The sequence below is a fragment of the Aquila chrysaetos genome, chromosome 6 (assembly GCF_900496995.4).
Source record: "Aquila chrysaetos chrysaetos chromosome 6, bAquChr1.4, whole genome shotgun sequence".
NCBI classification, from domain to species: domain Eukaryota; kingdom Metazoa; phylum Chordata; class Aves; order Accipitriformes; family Accipitridae; genus Aquila; species Aquila chrysaetos.
This window is the reverse complement of record NC_044009.1, coordinates 40,941,417-40,961,616: the sequence shown is the minus strand read 5'-3', so window position 1 is coordinate 40,961,616 and position 20,200 is coordinate 40,941,417. Positions and strand designations below refer to the sequence as shown.

Below are 20,200 nucleotides of genomic sequence, written 5' to 3'. Positions count from 1 at the left end.
TTTCCTAATATCCAATCTAAACCTCTCCTGCTGCAACTTGAGGCCATTTCCTCTCATCCTAACACTAGTTACTTGATAGAAGAGACCAGTACCTGCCTCACTACAACCTCCTTTCAGGTAGTTGTAGAGAGCGATATAAATGTAGAGAGCATATATTTCAATATATGCTTCTGAGTAGAATCAGTTGTTTATGATAAGACTACTTTCTGTAATCCCAGCATATTTCAGTCAAGCACCAGAAACATCACACTTTCCTTTCTCACTGGCTCCTTGCCATTCTACCCACATTTTCATACCTGTAAGTTTTCCCATAGGTATTTGTTTCCTGCAGGCCCTACTAACCTACCAAAACCATAATGTCTGTATAAACCTTTTCTATTGTTGAAGTGTGTAAATCTGTTTAGCTTGATCTCACCAAATTATATTAAAAGTTTTACAGCCTCACACTGAGCCTTATCCTAGGCATCTGTAGCTGAGGTTCACACCTGAACTTGAGCCATGAATTATCAAATTGGTCATTTTGAAATACTGGCCACCTATCTTGCAGTCATACATCTGAGATAAGAAAAGTCTATTTCTGAGATCATGACAAAAAGGAGCTGAAAATGTGTTTCTTTGCCACAAGGTGAAAATTCAGACTTTAAAGGTTCATAATTCACCTACTTTTGTCCTCCTTCTGTTAACCAAAACCCCATGTGTTTATGATCGCTTGGGACATGACAGAACTATAAATATTTCCATTAAAAACTCTGCACGTTCTTGTGAGTGCCACCACGGAAAGTACTTCACACTATACATCTATACCAGCAGCAATACCTATCAGCAACTAGATCTGCTGTAATTTTTCCAAGTTATTAGTAACATGCTCCAATTTATATTTACTACCATGTTGTCTGAGAGCCTGAATGACAGACATGAACCCTGAAATGACAGCCACAATGGAAACACTTAAGGGAAAGAAAGTCTTCCCCATCTATTGGCTTCACTTGATCATTCATGTTTCCACTGGCTTCTGAACAACCACCTGCTTCCTCTTTGCTCTCTGTACCCACCTTTACATCTCTCAAAATAAAACCAAAGGCATTTCATGAACATTTCCTAGATGAAAATCTAGGGGGAGAAAAAGTTAACTTGAAGTCTTCTCCCTTCTGTCCCAGTGACCCTAGATGTGAGTTAGAGGAGTCCAAAGGTCCCCTGAAAGTAAAATCAGTGTTTCCATGCATTCAGCACAAAGTGACAATCTGGGAACTTCAAACATGAAAGCTGCTATGCAGAATTCTCTTTATCCATCATGTGTAATTTATTTTGTATAGAGAATAGTTATTAAGACATTTTTATATTAGTAAGGCCTGATTTAGTACTCATACTCAATATTCATGACTATTTTGTCAGACTGTATTAAAGGATTTAACCTCAAAATTCCCAGGTGGAAGAGATAAGAACTATCAAATGTCTCAGAGAAGGAAACTGAGAAGCATGATTTAGGAGACAGCAATGAAATCAAGAGTTTGATATTCAGGAAAGGAATAACTATTTGTACAAGTAAAAACATTCATGGTTTTAATAGACAAGTCAATCTCCATTAAAAACCAAAATCTGATAATTGAAGTTTTCTCTCTACTTCATAATTTAATCACTAGGATAACAATGCCATGTAAATTTAATTTCAGCAAAATAAAGTTACTAAGAACTATGCAACCCATGTAAGCATATATCATTTTATAAGAAAGGACCAAGAAATAGACTACATTTCACTGTTACAAGTAATGTGTCACATTTCTTCAAACTCAGTATAAAACTGTGTTCACTGTATTCAAAAAATTACTGAAAAATATCACCATTCTATTCAATTTGTTTAATGTAAGTTATCATAAAGTATTTCATTCTTCATTGCCTCTTCTTGCTTATATGGGAACATAATGAAGACTGACATTATATATTGCTTCTAGGTCTCACCTTGTAACTATGAACTTAAGTAATAAAATAAACCAGTGAACCAGATCCATAGAAGCATGTAAGCTTTTGATTTGCAGTTAGATATATAAACATCCTAACAGTTCTGTATGCTTATATTTACAGTTCCCAGGAAATGAAACACTCAAGGCACAAAACATCCACAAACACTCAAGCATCATGTGACAAATTGTAGCTAATTTTAATCATGTAAACAACAAGGGTCCATCCAACTGCACACTGAAGTAATTTCCCATTTCATTTCAGTCTTATTGAATCTCTAAAAGGTAATTATCATTTAAACAAGGACTCTCTAATCCTATTGCTAAAGAAAATGCACCAGATAAGACACATGTAGCTCCATGGCACACCCCATCTTTTAACCTTTTTTCCCTAAGAAACCAACCAACCAAGACAACACCTGTAATTCTACTTACAGAAAAGGGTTTTCCAACCTACTTCAAAATGGCACATATTCGAAAATGATGCACGCAAATGTAATTCCTGAATTTCAACGTGCGCCCATCCCAGAACAGGACTAGGACACATTACACATGGTACTGCTGTCCCTATTACAGCACCCACCCAAGGAGCATGGAGACCTCCCCCAGGCTCCCAAGGAAAAGCACGCTGACAGAAGTCTCCATTCAGCCAGAGGAAGCTGGGAGAGACAGCAACAGGAACGGGGCTTGCTCCCCAAAGAAGAATTTCCAACTGTGATACATGAGCCTCGCTAAGCATCTGAAAACAAATGTATTTTTGAGAACGACAAGAGCTCAGCAAAAAATACAACCTAGCTTTCAATTGACATGCCTTACAGAAACACCAGCTAAATCCAGGCTTCCTCCAATGCCTCAAGACCCTTTATAATACAGTGTTAACACCCTTCAAAAAAAATGCCTACTCGTTCTGAGTCTGTTCAGACCTTCAAGTAAGACTCTTTTGCAACTACAGCCTTGTGAAGACCATCACTACCCTTCTGATGAAAATTCACCCTCAATTCCATAAAAACCAGGAAATCCCTATAGATCCATAGGAACATGGGCTTTAGCCAACCAAGACTGTTTGTCATGCTATTTCTGACACCAACACCCGTTCTGGGTCACCAGAGTCCTTGGCGGAGGCATGCAGTTGCCTGTAGCATATACTGCAGAAATTCCCCAGGGAGCCAAAAGTGACACCATCTATACACCTCTCCCAGCCCAGGTATTCCTCCCATCCTCCAACTGCATTGCCTGTGTCAACTGCAAACAGGCCTCCACAAAAAATCCAGGAGACACACTTGGCAGGTCAGGAAGGAAATGGTCACAAAGACCAAGAAACCCTTTGAGGTTAGAAAAAAACATAATTGTAATTTCTCCATTTAGATCCCTTCTATACAGAACCAAAGAACAGATCATTTGGAGCTTATTTAGCATACCTTTTACTAAAAATAAACACCTGTCCTCTCTTCTCAGAAGACCCCACACTCCTCTGAGAAACTGTGATGGAACTGAATCACACAGCCCAAGAAATGCTTCTTCCAAGTAGGATTATTAACATGCCTATTGCTGAATATTTAACCTTTCAACTTCTAATTAGTTAAAAAGTAAAAAAAAAAAAAAAGTGACCACACCCTTATAAGCAGTATTGAAATAAGAAACAAAAGCATAAGAATTACAACAGAAGTTTAGTATGGAAACAGATCTATGTTTCAAACTATATGCTACAATGAACAACTAAAAACCAAAAAGACAAATACTTTTGGACTTTGTCTGAAGCATCATAACACAAAATCAGACTTAACTGACAGCAGGCAGCTACTTATCAATATCAGTTAGATATACTTCTGACTGTGAAGTATAGGACCATCTAACAGCAGAATCTCCTCTCAAATTCTGACATGCATCATCTACAGTGTCATACTTCTGATACATGCCAGGTTTTACATGTTGACACTTCACAAATACATTTTTTTCCTGACAGTTCCTTTACTAGCTAACTCCAATGACAGATGATTGAAGCCAGCAAGTAAATGGTGTCATTTCTCTGTATTTTTGGTACAGAGAGTAACTTTGGTGTAACAACAAGCATTTGTACCCCTAAGCAAGTGAAATACTGCCCTTGCAAGGTCAGACCCAACCTTACAGCTTCAAAGCAGCAGAGTCATGCTCCTCCTGGAACATCCATATTCCAAAGAGCAGATAGCTCCCCGCAACATGCCTCCAGTGGAAACATGCCCCATGGGAGAGTTGGGCAGCAGTAGCTCTCCTCTTTGCTCCATGAGAAATCAAGTGGCAGGACTCCACCGTCACTTCCAAAGTGAACAGCACCACATTCTCTGTGGGAGACTCAGAAAACAGCATGAAACACAACAGGGCCCACACAAAATCTGCTGCTATGCAAAGAACATGCTCCAGAGCCCTTATGTACTCCTTATGCATAAAGCCAATGAGTTGAGATGCTCTATTTAGGCTATCAACCAAAATTCTCTCAACAGGGAAAGCAACAAAGCAAGAACATAGGGGTAGTATCAATATCTCCACTGAACACGGAAATTAAAAAAAAAAAAAAAAAAAAAAGAAAAAGAAAAACATCCAAGCAATCAGTTAAGGTAATGTGGAAAACACTTGTATACATATTCTCATTAAAACAAGCTATGTGTGAAACCCAGAAATCCAGCCACTATATTACTAATCACATTAAAGAAACAACAAAACACTAATGCTTCTTCTCCCATGAGATACTTCGAAACTTCTCCAGTCTTTTTTCTGCATTGCTCAGAATCAACTTCGTAGAAAATGGAAGAAATAAAAATACAGACTCGGTTCTACAAGCACAGGTTCAAGTTTAGCTTTATTTCCTTTATACCATGAGCAGAATCATTGTCTTCACTGTACAAAACAAAATAACTTAGTTTAAGATAGTTAACAACACTATTATACAGCAGTCTAAACAGACATTGTCAACTTAAGTCTAAATTGCTTGAGAGGAAACTGGCTGTACAGCCACCATGGACTCATTTGGGGAACGCTTTTTCCGCCCAGTACGTTTTACTCCCCCAACGCCTCTTCAGTTTTCGGAAAGGCAATTCCAATTCTGAGACACAGGCCTTCTCAGCTACAACTCTTCTCCCTGCCTGCCTGCCTTCACTTCCCCCCTTCCCTCCCCACAAATGAGCTATTAATTCCTAAATAAATGGAACGAGTAGCACTTAATATTGGAAGCCACAAGGGTACGTAGGCTCGTATCTCCTGTTTAGAGGCCTGTGTAAACAGGAATTAAAAGACTAAATGTTTCTGTGGATTTAGGCCCAAAAGCTCAAATCTGCAAACACAGGTACTTGACCTCGCCGGAGCGGTCCCTGGGGTGACCACAGACGAACTGCGCAGGCCCTGGAGAAGTTCTCCAGAGACAAATACCATTTCCAGAAGTTTGCTACCACGACGCAACGGCCTGAACACAAATTAGGAAACTCTCCCTTGTGCTCGCCTTCTGAAACCCTGAAGCGCAACTTCTGTTTTACGTTCTCTGTCTTTGCATCTCCCTAGCGCAACGAAAAGCAAACCACCGACTTCGTGTTCAGTCTGCTTTTAAAAACAAAGTATTTCTTTCAAGATGCAGGGGCCGCCCTGAGCCCAGACTGACTCGATCCAAACATCAACACGGGTGTTTGTTTCACAGCCGATTACCAGAAAACAAGACCATCTCCAGGTCAAACATCCGCACGGCAATGCCAGACTGGAGCACGTCTCCTCCAGAACCACACCTCAGCCGCGACGTAGGATGCCGTAATTCCTCTTAGCTTTAGGAACAGCGAAGCACCTTTCTTGTGAATGGCCTTTGATGCGCCTTTGTTTGAGCTGCGTACTGAAAATGGCACTCACGATTCCTTCAAAGTACTCGTCATCCCCTTTCAAGACCGAGGCCACCAGCCCCGAGGGCAAGGGGTGTCCCCGGCCTGGCGGCGCCCCCTCCCCCGGCCTCGGGACCACCACGCCGCCCCTCACCGCGGCGTCGGCGGGACAGGGACACGGCCACGGCCACGGCCACGGCGTCCCCGCCTGGCCCGGGGGAAGCCGCAGGAGCGGGGCGGGGAGTCCCGACCCGCCGGCCTCGCCGCCCCCGGCCCCGCTCACCCTTCTTGTCCATGAGCCACATGAAGAAGAAGCAGGGCGCGAAGCCGATGGGCCCCCAGAAGACGAGCAGGGCGATGTCCCAGCCGCTGAAGCCGAAGGCCAGGCGGGCCGAGTTCTGGATGGGGCCCCAGCTGTTCCACACCAGGCCCTGCGCGAAGCCCAGCAGCGAGAAGAGCAGCAGCACCAGCCACCGCCGCCCGTAGACGCGGCCCGCCAACGGCGCCAGCCGCCGCACCGGCACCGGTACCGGTACCGGCACCGCCGCCGGCACGGCCGGGCCCCCCGCCGGCCCCCGCGGCTGCGGCCGCCGCCGTTGCTGCTGCTGCTGCTGTGGCGGCGGCGGCGGCAGGAGGGGCTGCCGCTCCTCCGCGCTGCTCCAGCCTAAGCCCATCTGCGGGGGCGCTGGCGGGGGCCCGCCGGGGAGGGGGACGGGGGAAGGGACACCCACACTTCAGCCCCCGAGCGCGGCGGCCCGGCCCCGGCCAGGCACAGCCGCATGCGCGGTCGGGGAGGGCCGGCGGCCGCCTCCTTCCTCCGCCGGCGAGGGGAGGAGGGTAAGCGGCGCCGGGGAGGAGAGCCGGGCCGTCCGCCGCCCGCGGGGAGGGAGCCGTGCCGGCGGACGGCCGCGGCCTGCGGGGGGCGTGGGGGGCGGGGAAGCCGCCGGGTCGTCGCCGCCGCGGGGTAGAGAGGGCTCGGGTTCCGGGGCAGGAGCGGGGCGGCCCGTGGGAGCTCGCCGCTGGAGGCGAGGGGCCACTCGGGCGTCACCGGAGTGGCCGGGGGAAGCTCCCGCCTCGGGGCCGCTGCCAGCCCCGGCCGTCACGCTGCCGCCGCGGCTCCGCCCCGCGCGGCCGGGCGCCGCGGGCCGGGCTCGCTCCCGGGCCGGGCTCCCCCTTCCGTTAGGGAGGGCGGTGCCGAGGGAAGCCCGCCGGAGCCGCCCCGGAGGGAGCGCCGGAGGAGCATGGCCGGGGCGGAAAGCCGCCGTCCTCCCGCGCCGGGTAGGTGCCCCTCGCCCCTCCGCGCCCGCCCAGCCGCCGAGGGCGCCGCCCCGACCCGGGCCCGCCGCGCTGCGGCCTAGCGCGGCCCGGCTGCGCGGCGCGGCCCGGGCCCGGTAGCGCGGCTCGTCTCCAGGCCGCGGGCCTGGGGGGGTGGGGAGGCGAAGCGGGGGCGTGAGCGGGGCCTCCATGCCGCTCCTTCAGCTCCTCCTCCGAAACGTCCCTCTCGGGCGTGGGCCCGTTAGCGCTGCGGTCGCGTAGGGCTGAGCGAGGTTGGCCCTTCAGCAAGGGGGGGGGTACCCGCCTGCGGGGAGACACTGCGGCGGAGCCTCTCGGAGGTGTCTGTCCTTTTAAAGGGAGAAGTAAATTGTCTTGTGTTGAGCGGGGTACAAATCAGCCATGGCCCGAATTGGGGGGGAGAAACCCAGTAGGATTCAGTTACAGCCTGTGCTGAAATCCATTTTAAAAAAATTCGGATGACTATACCATCATGTGGGCTACACTAAGCTCGTTAGAAACTATTATCATTTAAATAGATTGAAGTATATATTCATTCCATTAGGTTGCATGAGTATTTATCTGTATATTTACCATCTGCACTCATCATAAAATTAATGGCTCGTATGCTGCACAACGCTTCATCTTCCACAAAAAAACTAGGTATCTCAGTTTGGCTTGCTTAGGCATTCTGTCACAAAGTCTGGAAGTTGGCTTGATAAATGCCTGTGTGCTTAATTGGGGAGAGCTGAACAGTGGGATCCATGCGGGCTGGTTTTAGATCCAGTGTCGGTGCCATAACTGTTGATGTGCTGGGCAGCACACAGCTGAATTTCACGCGTTGTGCCTGTCCCACGGTTTTGCAGCCAAAAGCAGACACTGCCATGAAATTCTTTCCAAAACATACAGACATTGCGTTTTGTTTAGCCCACACAGCTCTCTTTGCTAGACTGAGGTTCAAATTCGAAGTTGCACTGAAGGTGCAAAAAGGAAGTTTACACCAACTGAAATCAGCAGAACTATGATCAAAAAGAAAATAAGATTTTGTCTAGAAAAGTTCAGGAAATTCCCCAGGAAAAATAAAATTCATGTACAATTAAATAACGGGGGGACATACAGATAGTAACAAACTAAAATTTGATCTTGCCGTGTAAAACTGTAGTGACGAAAATACAGTAAAAAGTATTGGACGAGATTCAGATTTGGTTGTGACCGATGCATGTTCCAGTAGCACTTTGGGGCTCCAAGTAAGATTAATTCCCTGTTTTACTAGGTCTTTTTCATACATTACCACCTCAGCATTGTTTAGCCCATGCCAAAATGTTCTTTCAATCTAAAATGGCTATGTTACTACTGTAATTTAATTGATTTGGTGGCATTGTGCCAAAGACAAAATGCTGTCATTTGCAGAAGTAAACAAAGTGAAAAAATATTTCTCTCTTTGAACATTTTTCGATTAACTGTAGTAATTGTGGGGGTTTCTTAGTTGTTCTAGTGGCAGGAAACCCATCCAGAAATCAGGCAAGTGGGGCTTTGCAGTGTCCTTTAACTGCAAAACTTGCCTCTTGCCTCTGACTACCTGCATAGTAAAATGAAAACTTGAATATAATCAGGATAACTCTTTGATAACTTATCCAAGCCACCTTATCTTATGATGGGTTTAAAGATATTTTGACTCTTGCATGGGTCAGCAAGAAAGAGAAATTTCTGAGGAACAGCGAGAAGAGAAAGGAGCTGTCAAAATAGGCTCAGAAAATCTAGGTGTATTTACTGTTGACTTAATCATGATTTAAATAATTTATTTTAATTGCTTGATTTGAAATCGCTCCATCTTTTCATAGCTTCACAACCCATATGCGCATCTTTCAGTCATGGCCTGACCTTTTCTATTCCAGCTATTTAATTAACACAGTGTAATATTCTGTGTGAATTATTCTTGTTTGCAGGATATGGTACCATTTAAATTTGTTAATGTAAAGGAGCAGTGCATTGTTGATAAACTGTTGGAAACCAAATTAGCTTTATCTTGCAGCTAGCTGATTGCATTATTTCACTCATGGGTATAATACTTCTCTAAATATGCTAATTTCACTCTTTTCTCCGTGTGGTGACATTTTTACTGTTCGCATTACTGACATTTGTAGTATTTGGGGTGGGGAAATCTTTTCTTGCTTTAACCTCATTATAATGTAGCTAAAGAGATTTGAATATTATCAGATGAAGTGCACATATATTCAGGCAAGTGAAAGGTTATTTTGTCTCCTGGCCCAGAACTTTAATGCCTGTAGCAGGACTTGCATGGACTTAACAGCGCTTAGATTCAAAATTGTGATACAGAAGCCCATCCAGTTACTAATTGCCCAACCATGATAGCGTATCCATTGGTAGGTGCCTCCATTCAAACCTAAAAGCTCTCAAGGTGGTTGCGTCTCTATTCATGTCTGTCTGCTTATGTCTGGTCTAAAACCCTCTGGAATTCATCTCAGGAGGAGTTGGTGGCCTGGAGCTCTGATAGACTAGTGGTGATGGATAAAAATTATATGACTGAAGCTGTTATTGCTGCCAAACGCTCATCCCATCCCTGAGGCAGCCCTGGCTGATCTGCTTATGAGTTGGCACCTAGACTGTGCTGATTTAAGCCTGGCTTATTAAGATAAACTGAAGGCTTTGAGTGGTTTGTTATAACCTTGGGGCATTTGGAGAGTCTAATTCAGCTTAAACACACCTATCGTGTAGTGGTTGAGCTGAGCAGTCCAGGAGATTATCCCCACCATGGTGCAGCCCCCAGTTCCTAGCGCATTGGGAAGTGCCTTTTGCTCTCTCCAGTCATCAGGTTTTTGACAGATTTGCTCACCATGTGACTTCCTTTAGAGAGATTCGATGAACTTCAGCATCCCCTTGTTTCTTACACCTCTCTCCCAGCAACTCCTAACATCATGTGTACAATCTTGTACTTTCTCGCATCAACTCGTATCTCACAATCTGACAGATAGCACTTGATTGCATACCCTATGAAGGCTAGAAGGATTTTGGCACAAAATGGGCAGGACCCGGAATTCATTCAGATTCAAAAGTGGCGTTTAGCCAATTCCGAGTATTCCTTGCAGCATCCAAAGAGAGGCCTGTTTTCCAGGGATCTCCCTCAACTTCAGCTGGAGTTGTGACAACGTAGTTTCAGAGCTGCCATAAACAGCACTAGTGTAGCAGGGAGCTGTAATGGTTCTCTTCTTCACACCCCCTGTCTTGAACAACACCTTTGAAGGTGAGCCTGTGAGGTGTGAGCAAATCCCGTTCTTCCCTCATCAAGTTTTGACATGCCTTTCCTTTTAGTTACTTCGGAACAGGTTGTGCAGGATCTGCTCGGTTTTGGGCTTGGTTTGGGCACCTTCCAATCTGTGCGTTCTGTACCTTTCAGCATCTTTTCTCACCTTTGTTATTGAGAGGTAGGTAGACTTCCAGCTCAAACATCATACAATGATTTCGTTGTACTTCAGGAGGAAAAAGGTTTTACAGTGCTTCCTTTTTCTTTTTTGTAGTATCAACAAGAAACGAAAATACAGACACATCTTCGAAAGCTGAATGATTTTATTGTTAATCGCAAATATCAATGTTATCCAGTGGATATTCATTTATATCTTTTGATTGCAGGCTGTGTATATCCACATTACAAAGTGACCATCGTAATGGAGATGATTCTAGGTTTTTGGTGAGCCAGAGCCCATTGCAAGGTCCTTTAGGGACATGTAAGGTAGCTCCTTTTTCTTGTGGAGTCTACCTTTGTGGTTAGCAAATGAAAGACATCTCACCAGCTTCCCTGTAGACCACGCTGTAGGTTCATTCCTGTAGCTCTCAAAAGGAATATGCAAAAGTAACACTTTTCTGCTTGTTCTGCCATTTATCACCTGCTTAACGATGAACATGTAGATGATGATTGCATCTTCTTTGAGGGGGAGGTGGAAGCTGCATGATGTCTTTCATCCAAGCTCATTTTGATGGCTACTTCCATACCTCACTTAGGCAGCCTTCAGGCTCAGTGTTTTAGGTATTTTAGGGATGTTATATTGGAGCTCCAACCTCAGCAGACCACGGTCCCCATGTTCTTCCATTTTATTCAGGGCCACCATGTAACTGGAAACAACATCAGTAGAGTATTTTACATCCCAAAGTTGTGTTAGGAAAATTTCGTTTCAAAGACTGATGGTTTCCTGTCTTCCCAAAAACCTGAGAATGATGGAAATGAACTGAGTCACACGGAAATGTTAGGCTTGAGTTGCCAATACAGGGTGAAAATCTCCACCTGTCTCCTTGGGCTAGGACTGCCTCAGCGTAGATCTCATTGTCTCCGATGCCAGCAAGAAGAGTTAGTCATGTCACTCTGGTACTGGTCTGTCCACTGTGTCTCTGGTGAACGAGTTTTTCATTTCTGATCAGACTTTGTCATTGTTCTGCTATTGTCTTACATCGAAGCAGCAACTTCATTATTGCTCTGATATAATTAATGATGCAGGCATTAGGGAGTTTGTTTCTATTGGTCTGGCTAGTCAAGCTTGGCTGTCACACAATAGGTATGCTGTGTGCTCCCCAAATGAGTCTTCTGAAGACCTGATCATTTGGGTAGGTGTTTGGGATCAGATGCATATTGAAGACATAATGCTCAGAAAACATTGTTTGTCTGTTTGGAAATGTGACTCTCTATCATGTAATTCTGTATAGAGGCTAAACTGATTATTTCTGTGTCTGTGCTTTTCTGAACAGGGGCATATATGATTTAAGTTTAAGTTATTCTATGCTTCATGGACACGAGTAGATAACAGTAGGACGAGATTTTGATTTCTATTAGAGTATTTCAACAAGAGCGATGGTAAGGCAGTTCAGGTGTCTTGGTAAAACTTTAACGTTTTGCAATTTTATTGCTTTGCTAATGTTCAGGGAGTTATCTTAAATTTCTAAGTACCATGTGCTTTTGAAGACTGGATATAGAAGACATTCCTTCTAATACTAACATTGAATTAGTCAATGGTTGACATAGTGGCATTAATGTTTAAAAGTAATCTGAAAATATTGAAGCTCCTCTACTGAAAGGACTTTTCCAGATATAATACTGAGTTTTGGTAAATTTTGCATATTGCAAGAAGCTTCCAAAATTCAAAGCAGCAGCACTGTCGTGGTTTCTTCTAAAATTAAAGGTCACCTTCAGTCTCCAGAAAAGCAGGTGCAGCTGATTAGAACAAGAGTTCATGCACATCTGAGTGGAGATTTGGGCCTGCAGAGTCCTTGATCTTTTCTGATATTTAGCTCTTGGTGTTTACAGATAAAGAAACTTTGCAGGCAGTTGTTATTTGAAAAAGAAAAGAGAAGGAAATCTCTGGAGGGAAGATGGTAAAGATACGTTGACACCACTAGCAGCAGCTTGTTGTATTATAAAGTTGTGAAAGATAAGCTTCTATGTAACAAGGCTGTGCTTTTTCAGTAAAATCAGAGTTTCTTTTATGTTTAATATTTATCTTAAAAAACAGAACTAACATTAATGAAATGTTAAGGTTGAAAATAAAATTAGAAGAGCTTGGTAGTTCACATTTTGGTGAGCTGTATTAGGTCGAATGTATCCTTAGCTCTACATTATGTCAAAGCAAGATTTTACAGTCTTTATATGAACCCCAAGATTCAAAACATACACTGTTAACAGTTTTTCACAGACAAATGTCCTGTTGCTGCGTGAGAACCTTTATAAAGAGAAATAGCAACTTGAAACAAATCTTAAGCTCACTTCTGCTTGTTTTACCCATGCTGAAAGAAATTGAATGATGTAAACAGATGGAATAATAGCCATGCTTTTTGTTTAATAGTCCTATAATAATGGCAATCCCTGAATCTAATACCCTGATTGTGCATGTTGGTTATTGTACACTTCAGAAACTGTTCTTGAGGCTCACATGGTGGGTCTCTCTGGTTTCTTTCAATTAATAATTTATGTAATTCAAAAATACTTCTTTTATTCTTTTAAAGTATAATTTCATTCTGACAATTACACCTCTAATTCACTCAGTCATCATAATTGGTATCCTATGTAGTATAATAGTGAACAAAGTCATGTATACTTCCATCATAACCCCTTTGTGGATCAAATTCAAAAGGCTCAGTTGTATTACTGGCTATTTATTACAACGGCTTATGGGGAAAAACCATATTTTTAGAATACTGTTGACTATTTACTACAGTTGCTTATGGGAAAATGGTGTATTTTAGAAGATTTAGATTCTTTTGTTGCTGTCATTTTGAAGTTCTTGTCAGTCAAGTTTGCAGGATAGGACAACAATAAAGTCATAAATGGTTACAGTTTCTGACAGTGAATTTTATACAGTGCATTCATCAGTTTAAGAGTAGTGCATTCATATTTACTACTGACAAGGAATAGAAAAAGAAATAAACTTTACTTACAACATGAACAAATTCTTTTTTTCTTAGAAATATAGATGTTAGTTCCCTGATGTGCCAGTTCCCTTACCTTCAAATATGTCATACTAGTATTAAGTTTTGTATTAAATTTCCCATCTATTAGGAAATGTTGTAAGGTGAGAAATGTGTATCAGTGCTGGTGGAGCATTGGGAAGAAATGGCTTTGCTACTAAATATCCTCAGCAGCAGGTGGGTGTAATTTACAGCCCAAAAGAGACAGAAAGGTGGAATTATAGCAGCCTAGCTTAAGGAAGAACAGTCTCTCTTTTGGAGGAACTCTTTCATATCCTGATGGAAGGTTTTGGTGAAAGACCATAGTCTTTTCCTTCAGAAGAAAATGAAATGCCATTTATCCAACAAGTGCTTGAGTTTCATTGTGTTTCACTATGCTTTCAGCAATTTTGCCAGTAAGAAGTATACAAAGTTCATTGGAAATAAATACATTTAGTATGACTTCTGTCAGTTGTACCTATCCTAATTTTTGTGGGTTTGGGGGAGTGAGAGGGGAAGGGGTTTTTTCAGATGGCAGAAGATGCAGGCAGGAGCTGTAAGGACACAGAGGGAAAGGCAGGCATTTCTTCTATTAGAGGAGACCAGAGGAACTGAGGTCATTCAATATTCAGTTAGGTAGCTGAAAACCAACATGACTGCATTCTAAAAGTGCACTACAGGATGGGAGGAGAAGAGACAACAGGCAGAAGCTGGCCAGGGGTTCAGGAACAGCTTTCTAGGAAGAGCCCTAGGGGATTTAGGGAGGAGTTTCTTAAATGTATATTTGAGATTATATGCTGTCATTTAGAGCAGGGGCGGGAAGTCTCTCACAGTGCTGTATTCTGGACTCAACCTCTTACTCTACCCCTAAGAAGTCTAGCAGCTATTTCCTTTTCTTTATCAGAAGGACAGTTTGAGGTTTGAGGACATAGCCCATGCTCTTATCTTACTTCACGTCTTGAGTCACTCAGACTTTTTGTAATAAAAAAATGTAAGATGCTCAGCACTGCCACAGGAGGACTGAAAAGTGAGTGCAAATACAAATTCCTCTTTTGGCCTCTTTCTTTTTTTTTGATGCCCTCCTTCCGTGGTAGCAGACACGGAGGGCAAGGAAGGATGTGTTGACTTCAGGCTACCAGAGTAAGCTTCAGGTGCTAGTCTTACCAGTGCAGACCGGTCTATCCTGAGAGGCTCCATGCAACTGCTAACTATCCTTCAGTAGCCAAAGTATCTATGCAAATCTAGGTTAGATGCCCCCTGGGTATGCTGCATCTGCAGTATTGACATTCCTTGAGTCAAAAATAATAGTAACCACAATAACTAGTCAGGAAGTAATACCTAGATGTTCATGCGGTATATCCTGAAAACTACTCGTGTATATTTAGATGCATTCTGTTTGCCCAGAGTAGGCTGATTATAGTGCATAACATTGTAATCACATGCAGATTATTTAAAGTTGTTTTTTAATTTACAGAGTTAATGTACTGTGAAATCATTAAGTCTGACCTCCAAACCAAGTCACTTCTCTTTGGTTTGGGGAGTTTCCCCATCCTCCCCCACACCTTCTCTTTTCCCACTCCTGGTTGTTGGATAGTTAAGATTTTGGAGGTTAGTTGATTTTTTGAGTGACCTGGCTGCTCTGTATTAATGTCTTTAAAATGCCAATTTTTTCTTTTAACTTTCTATAATTTTCTTTTTTAAAGAAATAAAGGTAATGAAGCATTACAGATTTGCAAGAATAACAATTTGACAATGGTTTTGCCAAATACGTTACCAGAATTTCCTTGTACTCCCTCTTTTAGAAAATAATTTTAATACCTCTCAATTAAATCTCATATTTAAGCAGCAGGGTGTTTTGGCAGAAGTCAACTACTAGGCACTAATGAACTCTTCTAATTTGCTAAATTATTTTAGATGAATGACAGTACATTTAGCTTTTTAATGACAGTACATTTAACTTCTGAACAACTTTGATCAAGTCCACTTTTCGTCAGACTGCCTGCTGTGCTAAACTCTTCATTCCCAAACCCCACTCAGTTATTCAGAAAAACTGCTAATCAGAAACGTTAAATTATTTTCTCTCTTAGAAGCACAAAGTCTACTGGAAAGTACTTAGCCAATTCATCGCTTTTCTTTTACCTGCCCTCAGTGCTGAGTTTGGATGAGTCTTCATATTTGACAACACTTCAAGTAAAGACGACTGGAGAGCTTTGTTTTTTTAATTGGAAGATCTGTATTTCGCAATGTGTTACCTTTCTAAAGAACACCTACGTTTTTCACCAATTATATAAGCTGTCACAGTTACAAAACTTGAGCTAAAACTTGGTTTGGTTTTTCAGTTCCTGGCTGGATTCTATACATGCCTTGTGTAAAGTCAAAACATGAGACGAATTATTCCTGCTTCCTTTTGTGCGGTGAAGCCACATCATTTGTTGAGCCTGATAGAAAGAACTAATTTAAAGTATTCCTTTTCTCTTTTGGATCAGAGTACAACTGAGAAAATGAAGACTCCCAACAGAGCTTTTCTTTTCAAAGGGAATATGCATTTCTATTCTCCTGCTACCTGATCTCCCCTAGGAATTTGGTATCTTAATGCCCAAGATGTGCCATGGTCATTTTGTTTCTTTGCAATACCTTTTAGTTATACACCTTTTACTTACACACCTCTGTGTCCAAACTGTATGCCCTTATATATGCTATACAACCTCAGGTTTTGCCTAGGAATCAATTACCATCAATTTCAGGTTAGGAAATACTGAGAAGCAAGAGCCCAGCTTATGAGGTTTTTATGAAGCTATGATAACTAAGGAAAAGATTATTATTATTTTAAATTACAAATTTTTCTGCTAATCTCTCTTTCAAGAGATATCTTCAGATCTCTCTTTTAATTACTTTTTACCACTCCTACAGCATACAGTTCCATCAGAAATCTCTGTTGGTCATGAGCAGAGTTCTCCAAATAATGATAATATCTATTTGATGTAGTATATGATATTTACCTTTTATCATGTGCCTTTTCTCTAACAGGCATTTAGATATGCATGATAAATATTATGGGGAAGGAATTATGTTTAGCTGACTGCTGTTCTCACCAAGGAATACATAAAACTGAATCAAGACACTTCAAGATTCTTCGCACAAAATCAGCAAGAATCCCCATTTGTCTTTGCAAAAAACCCTAATGATCGTTTATCTAATGCTTTAAATTTTCTAAAACATTTCAAACTTCACTACTTATTATATCATATGTATTGTATGTGATAATATCAGGAAAAGATACATACTCATTTAACAATGATTTTAATACTGTTTGAAGATAGGAGTGATTAGCATTTTACTAAGATAGACTATCCTCTTTCATTTTTTCTAAATTTTATAGGGAAATAGGTTGACAACTGAATAAACTGTGGTGACATGACACAAACCTCCAGCTAATGGAGGAGAGGCTGTTTAGTCTGACTGTGGTTTTTTTGTCTGGCATTGATACAAACTCTCCCAGTAGCTTGAGCTCTGAGCTTCCCACTGTATATTCGCTGCAGTTAAAAACCACACCTTTCAAAAGGACAATATGCGTGTGGAAATCACATTAGAAGGCCACACAGAATCAACAGTTGGCTTCAGTGAGCCTTCCTGTCTCTCCCAGTAAAATTTCTGCTTTCATAGCACATCCCAACTGTTGACTGAAGTTACGGGATAAACCTGAAGCTTTTGCAATAAAACTCAGCTTTACAAAATCATCCAAAAAAGCGCCACCGATTTCTTGCGTTTCTTTGGATTTACAACCTCTAAAATAATTAAATATACTGCCCTTAAAACAAAAACAATTGGGTAGTCAAAAAGACAACCATGCAGCGATAAACTTGGCCTAAGCAGGAATAATTTAACTTTTGAGTTGGAAAATCTGAAAGGTACGTAAGGCCAGCCAGCTCCTGCATCATGAAAGCCGCCTCTGTACGATATTGTAATTGCACCGGTTAAAGGCGGAACAAGTTTTGTAAACCCTTGCCTTAGTCTTTGAACAGCATCACTGTGAAAAAACATGCTGAGCTTCAACCTCTTCCCATGCCTACAGCCAGCTCCTGGTAGCTGCACCGGCACGGGCTGTTGTGTCTGCAGATGGTCTTTCTGCCTTCTCTGGACCTGCTCCCTCTAGGTATGCTAACCTATTGGTCAGAAACCCCCAGAGCCTCCTTCGGGGGGTAGGGAAGGCCATATGGTAAGACATACGGTCCCCGTGAGGCCTCCTTATGTCCTGGTTGTGCAAGTTGCTGGAGCGCGAGACTGAAGGCCAAGTGTTGTAGACATCTCTGTGTCACAGCAACACCATCCTGTCAAGTGTTGCTCTGCGTTTGAGAGGAAACGTGGAAAACAAACCAAAACCCAAACTCCCTCCTGTCATCTGCCTTAAGGGAAGCCGTTTAAATATTTTATGTTCCGTGAAGATAAAGTATCAGAGGTCTTTAGTTTTAAAGCTTGAAGACGGAGTTTTAATGAGTGAAAGGAGAGAGGGATTCAGTTTTCCTGGAAGCCCATGGGAGAAGGGACCCCTTGACTGTAGGAAACCCCAGCCCTGATACTTCCCAATGAATTTGTGTGAAGACAGCAGCTTAATTTAGAAAACTAAAAAGTACAGCTACGCTGGAGTATAAATCCTGTCGAAAGAAGGGGGACTCACAAAAGTTGCCAAAGACACATGGCATACAGCATGCACAGGGCTCCTCTTATTCCTGTCATTCGCACTTCAGCTTTCATATATTTATTTTAAACTGTTATGTTTGAAACAATCCTGAAGAACCTTCCTTGGTGACCCTGTTCCAGTGGGTCTTTTGTGTTTCCCCCAGCTGGCACCGCAGGGCTGCCCTGTGTGGGACTGGCTGGTTCTCCACTAACCTGTCCCACCACCCACACACAGGGAGGAGCGAGAGGCAAAATTAGCACCCAGCAATAAAGGGAATTTTCTTGTCCTGTATTTATTTAACCCATTGTGCATGCCAGACCATAATTTGACCCCTAAATAGTGTGATTGAATTGGTTTGTTTGTTTTAAATGAGCTGTTAGGAGTCATGGGGAACCATACATATTGATTCGGTATGTAAAATCTTAGGCATTATATGGATGCAAATTCTGGATGCGTTAACTTCAATAGAGGTTAAAATAATGAATGGATTTTTTTTATGATCCAAAGTTGTAGTCCACTGCTTCAGGTCTATGGAGCTGTTACATTTTATTTTTTTGTAAAAATGAGGTTTTCCTTCTCAATATGTCCCTAAAGAAAAGTTGTTCTGAAAGTGCTGAGTTTATTCAAGGTTGCCAGCATTTCAGCTTGACAGTTTCAGTGGGGCATATAAATCTCTAAACAGCAAAGGAGTAAATGGAAATCTTGGGTTAGTTTAGTTCTTGGATTGGCACGATTTCCTTTTTCTAAAATTTTGCAGATGAAATTTTAAAACACTTCAAAAATACCTGCTGTTTTGGTTACGCTGCTGTTCCTTGGTTTAAATCAAATGCGTAGGAACCTGGTGTGCTATCTGACAATGCGCTACACTTCTTGGAAAGAATCCTATACAGAAAGACTGTTACTCATAAAATTTATGTTCTCTAAACTCTGTACATTATTTGTAAGGTTTTTTTATTGTTAGCCTAATTCTAAACAGTTTGGCTACAGTGCTTTATTGCCTAAGCTACAAGTGAAAATTCTAAGCACATGCCTTTTTTTTTTTTTTTTTTTAACACTTTGTGTGCTAATACACTGCTTTAATGTAGTGTAAGAATGTTCTTTCAGTGTTTGCAGTAGAAATTTGACTTATAAAAAATCTACAAATGTAATCAAACAATCAACCATAAACAAAGGAGGTGTTAGTTCTTAATGTTTCCTATGCTGTGGGATATGGTAGGTAACACTTCATGTATCATAAATCATCTCTCTACAGCTGTTTTTTTCTTTACATAGGTGAAGATGTCAAACCATTTACTCCTGAGAAAACCAAGGAAATTGTGATGTCTCTTCAGCAACCTGCAGTCTTCTGTAACATGGTTGGCGACTGGCCAGCCCTGCACTGGAATGCGAAATACCTTTCTGCGGTGTTGGATGGAAAGACAATCCAATTTAGGCTAGGTCTGAAGACAGTGGATTTAGGTGAGACTGAGGTGGACAGATGTTACATGTCACAACTCTCTTTTTTAGGTTCTGCAATCCTCTGCCTCTCCATTATCATTGTTCACTCTCTAATGTATTGCTTTTCACCGCAGGCTTTGTTTTTAGGATATGGGATTTGCCCAACAGTGGAACTCTCCTTTCTCTTTCTTGTGTGTTTATTCTTAGTAGGAAGTCTGGTGGGTAACACTAACATATAAGAATCAAGTGTTTCAGTTTTCTTTCCTTGCTTTGTAGTGTTTGTGTTTGGTCCTGGTCTTATACATGATTCAGTTGTTCGCATGACCTGAGCTTCCACATCCACAAACCTGAGTGCATTAAAGAATTAGCCAATTAACCAGTCTATCTTGTTTTTTTAATCTGTAAAACGGTGGTAATTCTCATCTTCCTCCAGAGGTTTTATAAGACTCTAGTGGTTTTCAATACTTTAAGGTCCTGTGATGAAAAATGCTATAGAAGTATAAAGCATTAAGAAAATCACTTGACACCAGTACAATAATTTCACCTCTAACCCTCCAGATCCACTCAGACATCTAGGA

The 20,200-nt window shown here is 42.2% G+C and overlaps 2 protein-coding genes across 5 annotated transcripts in view; one reads left to right on the top strand and one right to left on the bottom strand.

The window, feature by feature from the left end:
• SLC49A4 (solute carrier family 49 member 4) overlaps positions 1 to 6,777 on the bottom strand; it is a 66,470-nt gene extending 59,693 nt beyond the window's left edge. The window contains exon 1 of the mRNA XM_030016881.2: positions 6,072 to 6,777. Within this exon, the coding sequence (XP_029872741.1) occupies positions 6,072 to 6,462 (391 nt within the window). The 5' untranslated portion in view covers positions 6,463 to 6,777. The remainder of the gene's footprint in view (positions 1 to 6,071) is intronic.
• HSPBAP1 (HSPB1 associated protein 1) overlaps positions 6,553 to 20,200 on the top strand; it is a 39,942-nt gene continuing 26,294 nt past the window's right edge. For 2 of the 4 annotated variants that reach the window (XM_030016880.2, XM_030016878.2), the window contains exons 1-2: positions 6,553 to 6,625; positions 19,458 to 19,643. In XM_030016880.2, coding sequence (XP_029872740.1) covers positions 6,568 to 6,625; positions 19,458 to 19,643 — 244 coding nt within the window. In that variant the 5' untranslated portion in view covers positions 6,553 to 6,567. Of the gene's footprint in view, positions 6,626 to 6,776; positions 7,067 to 13,070; positions 14,535 to 19,457; positions 19,644 to 20,200 lie in introns of those variants that run through there. The other 2 variants (XM_030016879.2, XM_041124075.1) reach the window with 2 other exon arrangements.